The sequence below is a fragment of the Nilaparvata lugens genome, chromosome 10 (assembly GCF_014356525.2).
Source record: "Nilaparvata lugens isolate BPH chromosome 10, ASM1435652v1, whole genome shotgun sequence".
Lineage (NCBI taxonomy): Eukaryota > Metazoa > Arthropoda > Insecta > Hemiptera > Delphacidae > Nilaparvata > Nilaparvata lugens.
Genome location: NC_052513.1, coordinates 6,997,576 through 7,015,021, shown reverse-complemented (window position 1 = coordinate 7,015,021; position 17,446 = coordinate 6,997,576). Strand labels below are relative to the sequence as shown.

Genomic DNA, 17,446 nt, shown 5'->3' with positions numbered 1-17,446 from the left:
TTCTTGGATTTCACTTTCCAAACGACCCTGAATGAGTTTTGACCTTATTTTACAATTCTAGATCCCCATATACTTTATTGATAATTTATTATTTCATAATTATGATACCCAATGCAAATCACTCAATAATCATGGTTACACCTTCACAGCTAATCACAGTTACTGGTGGAAATGGAAGGAGTGAGAGGGAAGGAGAAAACATATATGGAATGGAGAAGAGAAGAGAACACGTAGAGGAGCTGTCATTCAGTACATGAAAAATAGAAGGCGTGGCTGTTTTCCAACACCTTTGACAGCTGAAAGGCATTTTTCTATTTCACAGTTATCATTTGCGAGCTGCCAGTGCCAACTTATCAATTCGAATCGTTTTTCATCACTCATCGACTGAGTTTTGTGAGAATACTGTCCTATTCAATATTAATCATCCATTGAAGAAACATTGTTTTCAAGTATAACAAGATCATAATGAACTCTACTGGACTAGTGATATAAGTATTCTTAGGATTTAGTAATTTGGCGCCCATAGGCAAAATATTTTTCCAGCCCCGACTAGGGATGTCAATCTCGGGACTGATTTCCAATTCCGGTATTTCGGGATTATCCAATATCAATCCCGGGATCCCGAGACTGATCCCGGGATTTACAAAATCAGTTTCATGCATTTTTAACCAATTGTTCCTCCTCAATACTGTTCAGTAACAGTGTGTTGAGATGAAAAAGGGCTCATTATAGAGGGAGAGGATATTATTTATGGGAAAATACTTGGGAAAAATATTAAAATTAAACATTCTATTTCTATAATGTTTTCAAGATTAGGAGTAACTTTTTTTTAAAACTGAACCACTACTAAATGAAATTTCGTAGAGCCAACTAGATATTTACTTCAACTAGATATTTAGCTTACTTATGATAGAGAAAGAGAAGAGAAGATGAATAATCAAGACAGAGAGGGAATAGATGGTGCTTGTTTATTTCTGATTTCTGAAGTATTTTGAAAGTTCTGAATGCATTTCAGGGAAATTACATCAGCACTATTGCAAATATTGCGCCGTCTAGACTGATAATTTGTGGTGCTGTGTAAACAGAAACAAACGTAGAGACATAACCGATCAACTACCATTCTGCGAATGATGCGAACTAATAATGCGAAATCTATTTTGCCAGTACAGAGTACTAGCTGAATAGAAGTACTTTTTTAAGAACATGGTATAATATGCAACTGTAGGCTGTTCCTGTAGAATAAATTAGTCAAATACCTAGAACAATAAATTATTATTTATTATGCAAAACTCATATTCATCACCGTAAATGAATTCTATATTAAATTGTTTTTAGAAAAATACGATTCACAATTTGAGGTTCTGTAGTCCCGATAATCCCGGGATTGTTGGGTACCAAAAATGGACCAGGATCCCGGGATTGACATCCCTAGCCCCGACTCTAGTTGGAGTTACCATAAAGTAAGTAAATACTTACTTGTAAGTATTTGCGTATATAAAAATAAAGATAAAATATATCAGAGACATGTAAGTACTTACGTAAGTAAATACAGATTATTTCTGTGATCTCTGGAGTTACTCTCCTGAAACATATTTAAAAAATCCATAGCAGGCCTAACATGCTGATTGCTTCAAAATCATATCACGATGCAGCTTCATAATTATTTTAATAAATTGAATAATATTACATTATTATAATAATGTTAGAAAGCAGAACTAACTCAAGACACCAGAAAATATTGAAGTGAATATGGTAATGTGAACCACGTCCCGAACTCAACGGACATTGCCATTAAACATTAAATTTAATTTCTCATTATTTTTCAAATGAAATGATTATTTATTGTTACTATACAGTTATAACCATGGTAAACGAGTTATCTAAATTAATTTTGAGTGTAAATGGTGATTTACTATTTAAAAATACACTAATTTCAAACAGATCTAGAGGTCCAATTGAGAAAAAAGGGATGCTGCTGTGTCTCTTCTATTCTCTATTAATGGGTGAAAAATCACCCAAGTATTACATTAACCTTCTCTTTATCCTGAACTCTAATGCTGTTACTTAAAGTGAATTTGATAAACCCCAGAGGATGCCAAGCGACGACTTCCAATCCATATGACAGATCTGGAGTCATATAAATACCGTTCCTGATTTACAAAGGTACCCAGCAATCATCGACCTCATCACCACGTGAGTGAAAAGTCTGAGGAGAATGTTTAAGAAACCCTCAAGTGCCTGTGGGCACATTCATGTTGATAACTAAACTAGGTACTAATGTTGGTAACTGTTTCATCATTGAAATTCATGAGTTGGTTCATGAGTTGTAGGAAGTTTATCTTTAATCAATTATCATTGGAGCAAACTACCTTCTCCATTGATTTGAGTTCTAAAGGTAAGTTTGCACGTCAGTGTGAAGTTGGATCGAATTTGATCCGACCTGTAAAGCGAGAAGTCAGTGAATCGAATTTCATAATTCTTTTTATGATCGCGACTCGCATTACACTCCACATCTATCCGCATTCCTTGACGGAAACTTACCAACTGCCTACGTACTGGATATTTCACACATAATATCGTGGGCGTACAAGAAAAATCCACTAGGTCCATGAAAGTAAATTTTTCAGGAAATCAATTTCTAATTTCTAACATCAATCATAATTCACCATCATATCATCACACATATTTATACATACCACCTCTTACATATTACATGTTGTCCTCCTCGATAAAATTGCAATAGTGATATAATATTATCTAGTTGAATTCTCAGCACAAACTAAATGTAATATTGCCACTAAAGAGGAAGAAAAACAGATCAAGTACCATGAGCTATTAGTGGAGTTGAGAAATAGTGGTGAACAGAAGCTACTCTGTACGATCGATTGTTCTAATAATTAGTGTTCTTCGAGGGGTGCACCCATCACCGATGCTTTCAAATATAAAATCAATTCCTGCCTGTCAGTGCTATTTTACTATCAGAACAGATGAAGAAAGTGGTCATTTTGGGCTCTCTCCAGTCTACTCAGGACAAATTGATGATTTGTGGATGACTGATAACTAATTACTACAAGGTTATGTGGAGTAGTTGTATAAGTTACTTGTGTTAGTAGCTTTGTTAGCATGCCACTCTCCCTTGGAGGTCGGAGCCCAAGGGTTCAAATCTCCATATCATATTTTTGTGACTGCCACATGAAGCTAATTTTAGCTTATATTGAGGAATTGTACATATTCTGTAGATGTATTCGTATGGTTTAAATCTTTAATTCAGAGCAATGTTGTGGAATAAACAAATTTGTAGAGGCGTTTGTTTTCATGGTAATTATATTTAGGAATGATATTTGTAACTACTGTGGAATAGTAATTTTTTATTTGGAATTATAATAATAATAATTCATCTTTGAGTCTCATGGCGTTTCAAATTTAGTGTTGTAGAGGAAGTTCCCAAATGAGAAAGATACTCTTATCATCTGGAAAAAGATAAGAATATAATAATTATTGATAAGTTAAAATATATTCATAAGTTTACATAGTTGTGCCAATGAAGAGGTATTCAGATAATTACACATCCATACAAATCATGATTTTATTTGTACACTATTTAATTACAGTGAATATGATATATCATCACTTACAATACTAGATGCAAGAGAAACAAGTGATGAAAATTCAGCTCAAGTTAAGAAAAATGGAAATTTTTATTATTTTTTTTTGTTATGGTGATGCCTACATGATCACTAGGCTTGTGCGTGGGTAATGAGGCGAATGATAATGAGAGATGAATGAACCTAAAGTTTTAGGTGGGTTCCGAACCATCGAGAAGCCTTTTTACAACAACTCTTGAATCATATTCAGACGAGTTGACTCAAGCGGTCACCCTAGCAACGGGAGTAGAAGGCGTCAAGAATAGTATATAGCATTATCATAGCAAGTATCTATAATACTATTCTTGAGAAGGCGCATGATTCATAGCATAGCTTATCAGCGTGACCACTGAGTCAAAAAGCTCCCTAAAAAAATGTAATGTTTCTGAGTAGATAATGATAATGATAAACTTACATTTTTGAATGACACATGATTTAGATAATGAACTCCGAAAGGCTGAATTACAATATCCACGTTGGCGCGAATCATAATAGTTGTCAATATCTTCTTGAACCATCCAGGCTTGTCAATCCATGGAAGATTACTCAGTTGTTGGCGTAGAATGTCATTCTGGGAATAAAGGTTAATTGAAATTTTAGCATCCATTAAAAAATTCACTAAGAGGAGCTTTGCCTTTATTATCTAGATTCCTGCAAATCAGTTCGATAGAAAGAGTACCTGGTTGTGGAAAATCGACATATATAATAGAAAAATACTCGCCACGGAAAGATACTCAGACTAGAGCAAGCATAAAATATGTAAGAGATTCAGTCTCAGCACATTATGCCAGTCATAGCACACCTATCTTGCTTAGAACATACTACATAGCAATGGCATAATATATTATAAATAATCCAGGCAAGAATATGAAAAAGTATACATTGATAAAGGAACAAATATGCATGCGGGTTACATTGTAACTAATATTTCCATTGCTTTAATTGCATGATTAAGTGGAGCAGTGGAAGTTATAATTTTGGGTTATTCCAACCAGATTCCATAAATAGAGAGATCACAAGTAGTTCCCAAGTAGATCACAAGTGGAACAAAATTTCAGATTTCTGTGAGCCGGAAGAATTTATAACAGTAACTAAGCGGTGTCCAATCCAATTATAGAAAACTCAAGAAAATTCAAAGGCTCTGTTGAAAACTGGATAATAACAAGTGGAAGACATTATATTATAGAAAACATTATTAATTTAGAACAATATGGTAAGCTCAGTCACTCACTCAATGTATTTGCAACCATACTATAAACTTATTACTACTACACCTGCTCTAGTACATGGGTTTCCCATAGTTGAGTAGGTTAATTTCTGAATGAACCAAATTTTCTTTGCATTTGTAGTACATTTTATATATTGTATTTTTTTAATGTTATGTACATTTTAATAATTAGATTGCTTGTTTGTATTCTAATAGGAATAAAATGTATTTATTATTATTTATTTATCCAAGGGTTGTAATTCATATACCAATAATGAATACTCTACATAACAAGAAACATGAATTGGAACATGTCATCAATGTGAAATAAACTTACCTGATCGGCAATACGTTGGCCTGTGTGATAAGGAAAGAGAATGGCCAAGTTTATCAATAAACTCGACATGCCATAATTTATCGATGTCATTATATTATCTGCCTGTAAGAGAATTACAATTTACTCAATTTGGGAAAGTTTACAATTCAGTTATTCATTATAATATCAGATCCAATTTCCATTAAAAAAAAAATTCTACCCTGAATCATTATAATCATATAGCATCAACAATTTAAAACAACAATTTGCAAATGATTGATATGTGATGATTCATACCAGTAAATGATTAATGTGAGTATATTTAATCGAATACAATTTTTACAGTGTATTAATATTCTACTCATTATCATTTCTTAAATGACTCCAACGATATGAGCTTCTAATAAGTTACTTCATGAAATTGATTATCATTTATTCGCAATTGAATCTAATACTATTATGCAAATAGTATTGACATCTCAATGAATTGAGGATAATATTGTTAAACAATCTCATTTACTTTTGATACCACAAAGTGAAGGAATACAACTAATACCGTATAAAAAGGTTTAAATGAGTGACATCATAGTTGTACAAGATAGATTCGATTCGCCACAGGAAAAGTTGGAGCTCCAGTCTCACCTTCAAAATTAAGTAGAATTCAGTACAGGTGTCTATGAATATTAGCATACTAATCAAAAGAAGAGCCGATCCTGAACTCATTTCACAGTCCTTGAGATTTCTGAAATGATAAGAAGATGAGAATATTATCGTAATCAATCCTCATTTGAAAACTCGAAGAAAATAGTTGAACATAATTTCACATTTTTTTCCTGTGATGTCAATAATATACATGAGTATTATCATATAACATGCTATCTGTAATCATAATATGGGCGAATATAGGTTGGAAATTATGTATAGAAAAATTATTTTCACCAATATTCTGTGTAGTCCAAAACTATCAGGCTATAATAAGCGTCTCATGAGTATCTAAAAGACTTTCAATATTTGTAGAATAATCTATTCGAACCTTGAACAAAGGTCACCCGAAGATATGTAGATAACATAACTCTGGGATTGGATAAGAGATACCATATTCTCCATATCATATTTTCTTTATCAATTTGGATCTGGATGAATTTAGATAACAGCAACTTCACTTTTTAATACAGTGAATGGGAGAGATTTCTTGGAAGTTAGAACAGAATCTCAAATACCACTCTACAGTACTTGGAGTGGGTGGGCATTAACTATTAGCTGCTAGGCTAACTGTAGTTTCGGCTAATGTATGGCTTGTATGTTTTTTGGAACGTTACAAAGGCTTTATACATTGTTTTCTGCTTCATTTAATAGATGGAGTATTCTAAAAAACATAACTAATAATACCCATACTTTGAAGCCTCTATCAGAAACTAGATGGGAATGTAGAGTAGAAAGTGTTAAAGCTTCTCGTTATCAAGTAAAAGAGATTGCTGAGTGTTTAGAAGAACTTTCAGATTCTTGTAATGATTCTGCTACTGCCAGCGAATGTAATACACTCACAAATGAAATTCTTTCGTATGATTTCATACTTTCATTAATTTTTTGGTACGATTTGTTGGTAAAAATTCAGTTTTTTGGTGAAATTTGGCAAAGAGCTGACATGGACCTAGAATCAGCAATAAATCACTTCGATTGGTTTCTATCTTGGTTGGCTGAGTACAGAAATAATGGCCTAGTCTCTGCAATGGTCAGTGCAAATGAGATTGCTGAAGAACCTAATATATCAAAAGAGTTCAAGGAAATTAGACATAGAAAAAAGAAATCCAGCTTTTCTTATGAAGGAGAAGCTCAAAATGCAGAAGACCTTTTCAGAACAGACTTTTTCTATATTCTCATTGATAAAATTACTGAGAGCACTGAGTTGAGATTTATTGAGCTCAAAAAGTATGAAGAGAGATTTGGGTATCTCTATAGACCAAATTCATTGAAGGACAATTCTGATAGAGAGATTTTAAGTTTCTGTAAACAAATTCAAGAGACGCTAACATTTAAGACAGAGACTACATCTAACTCCGACATTGACGGCGAAGAACTATGTGAAGAATTGAAAATGTACTGCCGAACCATACCTGTGGACTTGAAAATTAGTTAAAAATCAGTTAAATTACAGATTGAGAAATACTTAATCGATGTATATCCTAATACTTTATGTTGCTCTGCGAATGATGATAATAAATTTATAGTACAAACTTATTTCTTGTTCATTGAATCAGCACTTTTTTCTAAGTGAATAGTTGTTGACAATTATTGTTTTTAGATATTAAAAGGGGCCCACCGTTAAACTTAGCCTTGGGCCCCGCAAACTCTAGGGCCGCCTCTGTATATTGATAAGTATTCTCCATTCAACAATAAATAAATAAATATAAACAATATTGATATATTATTCTAACAATTTGAAATTATAGAACCCAACGATATAACTGAAGTATTTTTCATCTAATAACTATCAATAGCTCTCAATAGTGGAGCTACCACAGTGGATGCGAGTCAGAAAATAATTGAATTGCATAAAATGAGTAATGAAGTAACATATTCTATCGGAATAGCATTCATTAAAAAAGTTTACCTGATTAGACTTTGGTGACATCTCGCTATACGTATAATATCTGTCTTCAATTTCTCATTCTGTGCTCCTGAGTTATTTTTTCCATAATCATAGTTGATTTGATTTCCATAATCATAGCTTCGATTCTCATTCGATTCACGGAGAACTCCACTATTGATCCCAATTTCTGGGAAATCTTTTCCCAGCTCATCAATCAAGATGTAAATCGTTTCAAAATCGGCAAGAACTCTCTTGGTAGAAAGACTTACTGCAATCTGCACGCAGTATATTTCCATAACGTTAATCGTGATCATGAAACTTTGAAGAATGTACAAGTAGGCGAAAAATACGTATGAATTGAAGCCTTCAGGATTCCAATACGAACAGGGTAGAGGTAGATCTTCTGAACTCTTTTCAAAACCTAACAAGTCTCGTAGAAATTTATTGACAATATTTCTGTTGATGAATCCAAGAAACATTAAGACAAAAACTGAACGAATATTTTGCGACGTCTCTTCCATTCCAGTTATTGTATTGTTGTAGTGCATCTCGAATCGTTTCCATTTCATATTTCGATCAGAGAACTCATGGCGATTTACAAAAAAATCGCTTCCAATCAAATCCAATAATTTTGTGGTTTTTTGTGGTTTAAGGATGCGTTCTAAAGTTATCAAGATCAGGAGAAATGATACAAAAAACTCTTTAGCTGCCAGAAGACGTTTTTCAAAGTTATTTTGTTCCGTGAGGGCAACCAACAGGCAGTTCAAAGTATTCAATATACAAACAGTCATTATCATTAAGCACGATGATGAGTTGTGCAGTTTATCATAACGAACCAAATCTGTGAATTTCTTCAGGAATAGAGTTTTATCCATTGTTTTTATCAATCTGAGAAAAAATAACAGTCATAATATACTCTTAGAAATTTTATCTCGACAGCAAGCTGGAAACATTGAATAACATTGAAAAAAATTTAAACTGAGTTCTAGTTGATATGAATGACTTATTGGTCCATATAAGTATGACTAATATTAGATTATGTTCCAATTTAAATTATTTAATTCATCATGATCAATACTTACGAAAAAGCTCAACGAATAGTTGAGGACAATTCTTTGATGTTCAGCAATATTGCCCTGAGGAGCTACAGCCTGCTTTTCTGAGTCGCCAGTCTGAGAAACGCAGCTATGAGACTTTTGATACAAGACAATGGATGATTCATCCTTCTTGAGTGATAGTTGTGGAATTATTAGTGCAACCAATTGTGGTGAATTCATGCTTGAATTACACAATAATTATTGGTTAGCTTGAGAAAAAAGAGTGATGTGGAGAAAGTTTTGAGGGACACTGTTTAATAGAACACAACACTATTATCATCAGAGTTGTTAACTTCTTGATCTATAATGATTTTCGAAGTTATTATTATCAATTACTACCTGAAATATATACTTTTTTGGTCATCATTATCACCAAAGTGGGTGTATAATCTTCCAGGATGAGTATAATTATAGTTAAAAAGAGAGTTTTTCAATGTGTTATTATCGCTGGTCACGTAAAGAAAGTAATTACGAGGGAAATTATTGTTAGTCCAGGAAAAGAAACACGCGAAGGAAAACTCTAGATTCATCTCTCACATCATTCCAAACAGTAAGGCTGCGAGACTCTGACAGCTCCTGATGTTTTAAAAAATCTCAAGTCGAGAATTCTCTTCAGATGTGGTGGAGCTACATTCAATTTCAGCATTTTCCTTTTTACATCAATAAATTTGTTCTTGTGAGAAAATATGACTTGAGAGTTCAAGTGATGGAATATAGTGTTATGAATTAATTTGAAAATCGTGCGACATTGAAAATTAGTAGCCTAAAAAATTCTTGATTAAACTTGAAGCACACGTTCGAATTTTCAGCATGGACTCCTAGAGGTATGCTTGAATTTTATTTCCACAAGGATCATTATTGCAATAAAAACATACTTTATTGAATTTTTCAGATCAATTTTCAAAATGCTTCTTATGATCTTGAAGCTCTTCTATGAAATGGCATCATTTGCTGCAACCAGATTCAGAACATTCTAATGCCTCTTTTTTATATGAGTTTCAAACTTGTTGAAATCTTCCTCAAATTCAACTTTCAGTACCTACTATCAGGAATATTCATGATAATAATATCAGCAATATCCATGGAAATAATATCAGCATGGAATGATTCCTCATTGTTTAGTATCCGTGAATTTCTGATGGATTTTCATATTTTGCACGACTAACTAAAGCATTCTTTAAAAATATTGAACTATGTTTAATCATAGGAAAAGATGACATATAATGCTATCCATGGTACGTGAATGTATCAATCTTGAAAAAGTGAATAATGATAAATTCTGAAAACGATAAATTTGAAATTTATAGCATTTTTACATGAACTGTGAGGTTATGTTGACGAAACCAGGATTCAAATAAATTGAATAAAGCTGTTCAAGTATCATGTGAGTATTCTTAACTTATTAATCACTTAAATCCAATTATTAGATTCCCCTTACGACGAAAATGATTTTGAGCTGATTTAACGAGCTGAAAAGAATGAGCTATAGTACGAGAAGATCCGTTTATTGTGTCAAGAGTTATGAGTGTTTGGAATTTTGTGTCTTGACGTGTCTTTTCCAGTAACTCCCCACTAGAGACAGAAATCCTGAAATTGAGTACATCTTACGGGTGATTTTTATAAAAACCTTGTATAACAAGATGATCCAAAATATTGATTTGATTGGTTGGAGGTCTTGACAAGTTATTAGAATGAAAAATTGGTATTTTGGCTATATGACATGGTTTTCTAGTTTTTCTAGTATTCCCGTATTCCTCCACCCCACTATACTAAATTTCAAAATTTTTGAGGAATCCTATTCATATTTGATAGTATTTTCGCATATATGTGATTTTTCATCATTACTTTATAAAATTACAAGTTGTATAAGTTGTATAAGTTGTGGAAGTAGTGAGTTTCCAGAATGTTCATAAAAAGCCTTGGAAATATGTAGCTATAAAAACATAAACAGTGGAATCCTGCGTGACCAGATAGCCAATCTTCCGAAAATTCCATCTTCTTTAATTTTGTAGAGAATGCTTTTTCTCGAAAAACCTGAGCTTTTCGGAATACTGTGAAAAAACCTAAAATATGGGGGTTTTGGTGGTAAAGCCGCTCTTTGGCGTGTCAGAAAATTTCAGATCCCAACTCAGCGCCCCAAAATGCACATAAAAAAGACGAGAAAATTTATCTCTGAGCTGTTTCCTAAAAAAATAATATTTGACTGGACTAGAATGAGAAAAGTGAGGTGGGAGAGAAGAAAAAAAGTGAGAGGAGTAGATGCGAGAAAAAAGTAAAAAGGAGAGAAAGAAAGTGAATGGAAATGTTCCTTTTTTACAACTCCAATGATATTCAATTTTGTCTCAAGTTGCAACTGTGCGTTATGATTTAGTTGTGAGACTAAATCTACAGTTAGTTTGTTCTTAGTTCAATTAGTTATATTATATGATTTGCTCATCTCTATCTCTACTTATAAAATTCTCAGCACATTGTCACTGACTCACTGATCACTGTTTCTGGAAAACTACTGGATAAATATATTGCAACAAAACTTGGAATATAGCTTCCTTATAAGTCCTGGGTGCTCAATGTAACAGCTAAAAGCACTAACTTTTCGATATACCTGATTGATAGTCGACTACTGCATCAGAGGTTTCAACCAGGCGACTACAATTTTGAATCACATCAAAGTTTATTTATCTAAAGAAACATCTTTACAATATAATGGAAGGCAAATACAAAATTGAAACTTGATTCCAGCATCCTCACAGTGCATATTGGAAATGCTCTAGACTAGATGAAGAGGATAGCCTACTCACTACAGTAATAAGGCCTGATGCTTATTTAAAACAAATTTCTAAAGTAGGTACCTATTTTATCAATATTGTAGGATTAAAACAATATCAAATAATATAAGATATTTTGGCGAGGGGAAATCAGTTATCGACAAATATAACCAGAAGGAAAAAACATTTACAGCACATTTTGGATGATTGGATTCTTGAACAACAATTGGATTACAGCATGCGAGTTGTTGAGTGACTCATGAGTTGAAAAAAGGTCTTCAGAAACAACCCAGGAGGGAGAAGACTGAGAGGACGTCCGCGAAAGCGTTGGCTGGAGGATGTGGAGGACGATCTATTAGGAAGCTGGGTGTCAGGGAATGGAGACGTAAGGCTGCCGATGGAGATGAATGGAAAGGCTTTTTGAGGGAGGTTAAGGCTCAGAATGAGCTGTAGCGCCATTAAGAGTAGTTGTGAAAGTAGAATAACAAATTTTCAACAAACCGCCCATCATCCATATTAATTGTTCAGATTCTTCCAACTACATCCTAGTATTTGAAAAAGTTTGCTTCTATCATGTAGGAGGATAACTAATTATTCTATGCAGATTATGTTCTAGGAACAACTGATAGTGATAGTTCATAGTCGATAGCATAATTTTACAAATACAGTCGAACCTCTCTATAACGAACCTCCACTTAACGAGATCCATCTACACAACGAGTTTTTACCTGGTCCCATGACATTTTAGAGTTTTGGCTGCTTATTTACCTCTATTTAACGAATTTCGGACCTCTCAACAACAAAGTTTTCTCTTGACTTCAACATACAAAGTGTAGTGTGTATAGGAAGCAGACGGCCATTTTTAAGGAATTCTTTAGTTTCAGAAGAAAGGTCAATAGACTAAAAATAATGGCAATTCAGGTAAGAAGATAGAGTAGTAGACAGTCAATAGAGGGTGAAACACATGTCGGAAATTGAATGCAAGTTATTGGAAATTGAACTCCAAGAGTTTTCAAGTTGAAATAAAATTAATATTCTATCCAATTCCCTTTAATAATCTTATTAGTTCATAAAATGTTTCATCGTCATTTTCCCATGTCATTTGGGGTGGGCTCTCCGTATGAATTTGCACCATTCTTCTCTGTCTTTTGTCTTCTGTCGATGAAGAATTATTGTTCAGAATTATCTGTTCATTATTGTAGACCAGGCAGATGAACGACTGGACTTTTTCCCATTCTTGCTTTTGCTACACATCTCAATTCTTTGAACTGACTATGATGATGATGATGACTGTGACGAACCTGAGAAGAAGAATCCGTCAGATCAATAAGTTCTAGAGGCTTTCAAAATTATCAGGCAAGGATTAAAACTGTTTGAATAAATGTGAGTCGTTTATCAAACATGATGTTTTATTCAAATTCAAAATTCAACCGATATTACTCACTTTTCAAATATAAAACAAAATAATAGGAAATTTGGGTTATTATAGTATTTATAGTGAAGATATTGAAAAAATAATGGTATTTTGCGTTCCATCTAATAGTAGTGTAAAAAGTTGAAAAATATTGCTACAGAATATGTATTTCGATTAAACTCTACTAATAGTACAAATCAAGCTTCCTGGAAATAAATTGGTGAGTTTACTTACTTATTACGTTCTACAAATATTCAAAAAACATGTTTTTTATCGACAGCATGAATCTCCAAATTTCCATATTGACCTAATAGGTACCCTACCTACATTCGCGATGATATGTTTTATGTACCATATTCATTTATTTACCGCCGTGATACGATATTATGAGATCCATAGGATCGTGGCAATTTTCTTGACAGAACCTCTCAATAACGAATACCTCTCGGCAGCGAGTTTTTTTCTCGGGATAATCGACTTCGTTATATAGAGGTTCGACTGTATAATCTTATACTCGACTCTGTAGGCCTACTCTAGTATTTTTTATCAGCATTCTTAGAAGGAGATCGGCTGATTTCAACTAATGTTGATATCACTTTAATTGAATCTTTGTCCAGTTCCAGTGTTCAAGTGTTTTATAGTGAGTGGAACATCAACTTTTCATAATTAAGTAGACAAATGCAGTATTGAGTCTCAGTCTTTTTGAAAGTAAGCAGCCCGGAGCTCTTCATTGCTCTCTCCATCAAAAACCTGCCAAATTGTATTTGCCGAATTTCAAATGATTTTTACATGTCTCTCAACATCTTTTGTCAACCCACCCTTGGTTATACTATTGATATGTTGACTCCATTCATTCCATACATTAAAGTTTTTTGTTCATTGGGTTTTTATCTTCTCCCCAACACTTCGAATAAAAATAACAAAATATTTCTCCGCTGTCAAGCCATATGTCATTCTACTCATTAATAATGTTTTGTTCTATAAACATAGTTTAAACCACTGTCAAGCTACGAGTATTTGTCTGCCTTCTCATCAATAATGAGAAGATTAATTTTGAATATTATGATAAACTCTAATAAATTTAGCACCGGTTTCCAAGCTCGGGATCTATATGTCCTGGACTTAGAGTCCAGGACTAAAATAAGCTCTCGGGTCTAAATTGACTTTATGAGTCACGATTTTATTTTCTAAACTCTGGAGTCTATCAAGTTCTCGACTTATTTAAGTCCAGGACTTTAACGCAGTAAATATGAAGGAAATTCACAATATTTTGCTGTTGTATTGTTGGCATTATAGCAAAACGAGAACAGCTGATTACAGCGGGACAATTCAAATGAGCATGCTCTCCAAACTATTTTGTAAAAATACGCTTTGATTTCTTTGTAGGCCTATTCAAAGCAAAACCTTTGAAGGGTGAATGAACAAACATTTCATTTTACGTTATGCTATTATTGATCATTGATCCTAAAAAGTGATTTTGGAATAAAAATTTCATAAGGCCATTGAGTTTGAAAACGTATTTGTTTTGAAAAAAAAAATGGAGTAATAATTCATTATTGTTATTATCATTGATATATTGAATATGAAATTGATTGATAACTCAGATTGGAATATAAATTCCAAGGCAATCCTTGTATTATTTTGCTTGAACATTTTTAGGTTATGTCACAGTCGTAAAATGAGGTTAGTTTTTCACGCATAATTCTGATACAATTATATTCCAAAATGAAATTGCAAACTATAAATTATGAATTTAGATGAATTGATCCAAATAATTTAGGTATTCCATGACATGTATTTGGCTTTATATCTACTCTAAAAGAATAACTGAATTGTGTTTGTATAGTTGAGTCTAGAACTTGAATTTAAACCCTACCCCGGTTAAGGGTTTAAAATCACGCTGTTTTAAGTCCTGGACTTAACGATTTTTGATAAGTCCTTGACTCGGAAAGAGGCGAGAATCTTATTCAAGTCCTGGACTTATAAGCCTTTCACTCAGAAAGCGAAATTATAAACTCCAGGGTCTAACATGATCTCCAAACTCCAGAGTCTATTTAAGTCCTCAACTATGTCAACGCTCTGACTCGGAAAGCCAATTTTCTGACTCCAGAGTTTAAAGCCAGTTGAAGTCTAGAACTTAGCTAAATCCCGAGCTCGGAAACCGGCCCTTAAAGTGATAAACCATGTCATGTCAACAAATCAGATTATTTTGATAGAATTTCCCAGGGATGAGACATAAGAGGTGCAATCGAATCTTTATATCATAAACCTACTAGTAGTTCTGTGAACAGTAGACCTCGCGCTCAGTGAGTTACATTGACCTGTTTTTATGTTTTCTCAAAAATTAAAAAATTATTAATCAATTTAAAATTTCTAGAAAAAATCCTAAATAAACATAGAATGTGAGTTTGAGTACTGTTATCAGGTATGGCTGCAACTGTCTACAACGTTGATTTTCAAGATGTTTGATGTTTTTGAACGGGTAGTATTATAGTCCACTAAACAGCTGATTTATGATGAATAATTCTATAGTATGTTTTTCACTCTAATATTGGCGTATGAAGGAGGCTTTTTTTCCTTTTTATTATCATTGAAATGAAAAAATTCCAAAACCTTATATATAAGTCAATGCGCAATTTAAAAAGGAACATACCTGTCAAATTTCATGAAAATCTATTACCGCGTTTTGCTGTAAATGCGCAACATATGTAAACTTTAAGAGAAATGCCAAACCGTCGACTTGAATCTTAGACCTCACTTCACTCGGTCAACTAAGTTTCAAATTTTGTGAAAATCATTAGAGCCGTTTTTGAGATTCGTTGATCATAAATAACCAGATATAAAAATATAAACAGATGTAACATATTCAATTTGGATAGATAAATAAAAATCCCTAGCTGAAATATTAATAGGTCTAAGTAAAGTAACTGGCTAATATCGCCAAAGAGATAACATAAAGATTAGATAATATCAGATTGTCCTGGCTAAACTGTACAACAGCCTAAGAGGAATTGAAATAATTTTTTGCTAATATATAATATATTATAAGATATTGAAGGTTGAGGTTAGGCATAAACATTTAGTGATCGGCGACCTAACGATCGACCGAGCCATGCAACGTAGAATCTGACCAAACACCTTGGCAGAAATTTATTGTGGCAAAACGGTATGCAATTTGAGGAATAAAAGGTCTCATGTGGCTAATTATTATGATGCATGAAACAAATAATAACATATAGAAAATTAACTAGCATGTAGAGAGCATATTTGGAAAACCTAATAAAAATAATTAAATGTATCCAGGAAATAGGAGGTTACCAGGCGCATGAATACTGAAATAATTTGCATGCACCAATCACATAATGGCAATTGATAGGCGGCAATAGTATGCCGATTCAAAAATATTTGTATATATTTCTACAAATAAATAGAATTTGTATAAAACTGTTGTATAGTCTATGTTTTGGATATGGCCCGAAGGCAAAGAAATTATTAAACATACAACATAAGTAATAATTTAATATTTTAGTACGGTCTATTTGAACCTTGAATGGCGGAGGACTAGGATATTCAAATTTTATGTAAATTTAGAAATCGGAAATGAGAATTGTAAAATTGAGAAAGGAGAACAACACTCGCCTGCCAAATGCCACCATGAGAGGTCCCTAAATATTATAGAGCGTAATACCTTGCTATAACTTGTAAAAATTTAAAGTTAGATTGAATTACTAAATTTCCTATAAGACTTTGTGATGCTCTTATAAAGCAAAAGTCATTTTCATTTTTTTAAATAATTTTGTAACCCCTTGGAAGAGACGACTCCGGCTACCATAGTCCAGGACCACCAGGAGTTGGATCGACATCAGCAGCTCATAAGAAAATTTCGACACGTGAGTGAGAAATATTGAAATAGTGATAGGGTGCCCTCAGTGCTTCGAAAATACATGAGAATCAAAGCTAGCTCGTCGAAAGGGTCTTCTAATAAATTGAGAATTTAGTAAAAAATACTTGTGCAAGTAAATATAGTATTAAAGGTATTTTATTAGAAGAGTAACGAGTCAGTACATATCAGAAGTTCTATAAATCAAAGAAGTATAAAATCTAGGCTAGTAATACATATTCATATGATCTTTAATTTCTGCAATATAATTTGCGATAGTTTGTCATAGCTCTGATTCACTAGATGAATTGCTCTATTTATTCCGTCAGGTGCCGAATCTTGCACCCAGAGATAAAATATATATTCATTGCAAAGAAATCTATTAGATACTATAGAACTTAATATATATATTTCGATTATTGGTTGCCAATTTATCCAGCTGATTTCAAGGAATCTATTTTTGATGGAATTGTCCAAGTCGACAAGTATTAGCAAGCTAATATCGCAGCTACATGCAAATAGATGCATATGAT

At 33.1% G+C, this 17,446-nt stretch overlaps 2 protein-coding genes across 2 annotated transcripts in view; one reads left to right on the top strand and one right to left on the bottom strand.

The window, feature by feature from the left end:
* LOC111044919 overlaps positions 1 to 17,446 on the top strand; it is a 310,482-nt gene that overhangs the window by 80,920 nt on the left and 212,116 nt on the right. The window lies entirely within an intron of this gene.
* On the bottom strand, positions 3,399 to 8,236 carry LOC111044915. Its single transcript, XM_039436606.1, has 5 exons — positions 7,779 to 8,236; positions 5,810 to 5,909; positions 5,189 to 5,290; positions 4,060 to 4,215; positions 3,399 to 3,470 (listed from the first exon to the last, which is right to left on the bottom strand). Exons 1-5 carry the CDS (start codon positions 8,234 to 8,236, stop codon positions 3,408 to 3,410), a joined length of 879 nt encoding a protein of 292 aa, XP_039292540.1. The 3' UTR covers positions 3,399 to 3,407.

Excerpts from the sequence above, each read along its gene's own strand:
- LOC111044915 (XM_039436606.1), bottom strand. The coding sequence starts at position 8,236 with ATGTTTCTTGGATTCATCAACAGAAATATTGTCAATAAATTTCTACGA. Across the intron at positions 5,910-7,778 it reads TGTCACCAAAGTCTAATCAG|AAATCTCAAGGACTGTGAAA; the intron begins GTAAACTTTTTT and ends TTATCATTTCAG. Across the intron at positions 5,291-5,809 it reads AATTCTACTTAATTTTGAAG|GCAGATAATATAATGACATC; the intron begins GTGAGACTGGAG and ends ATTCTCTTACAG.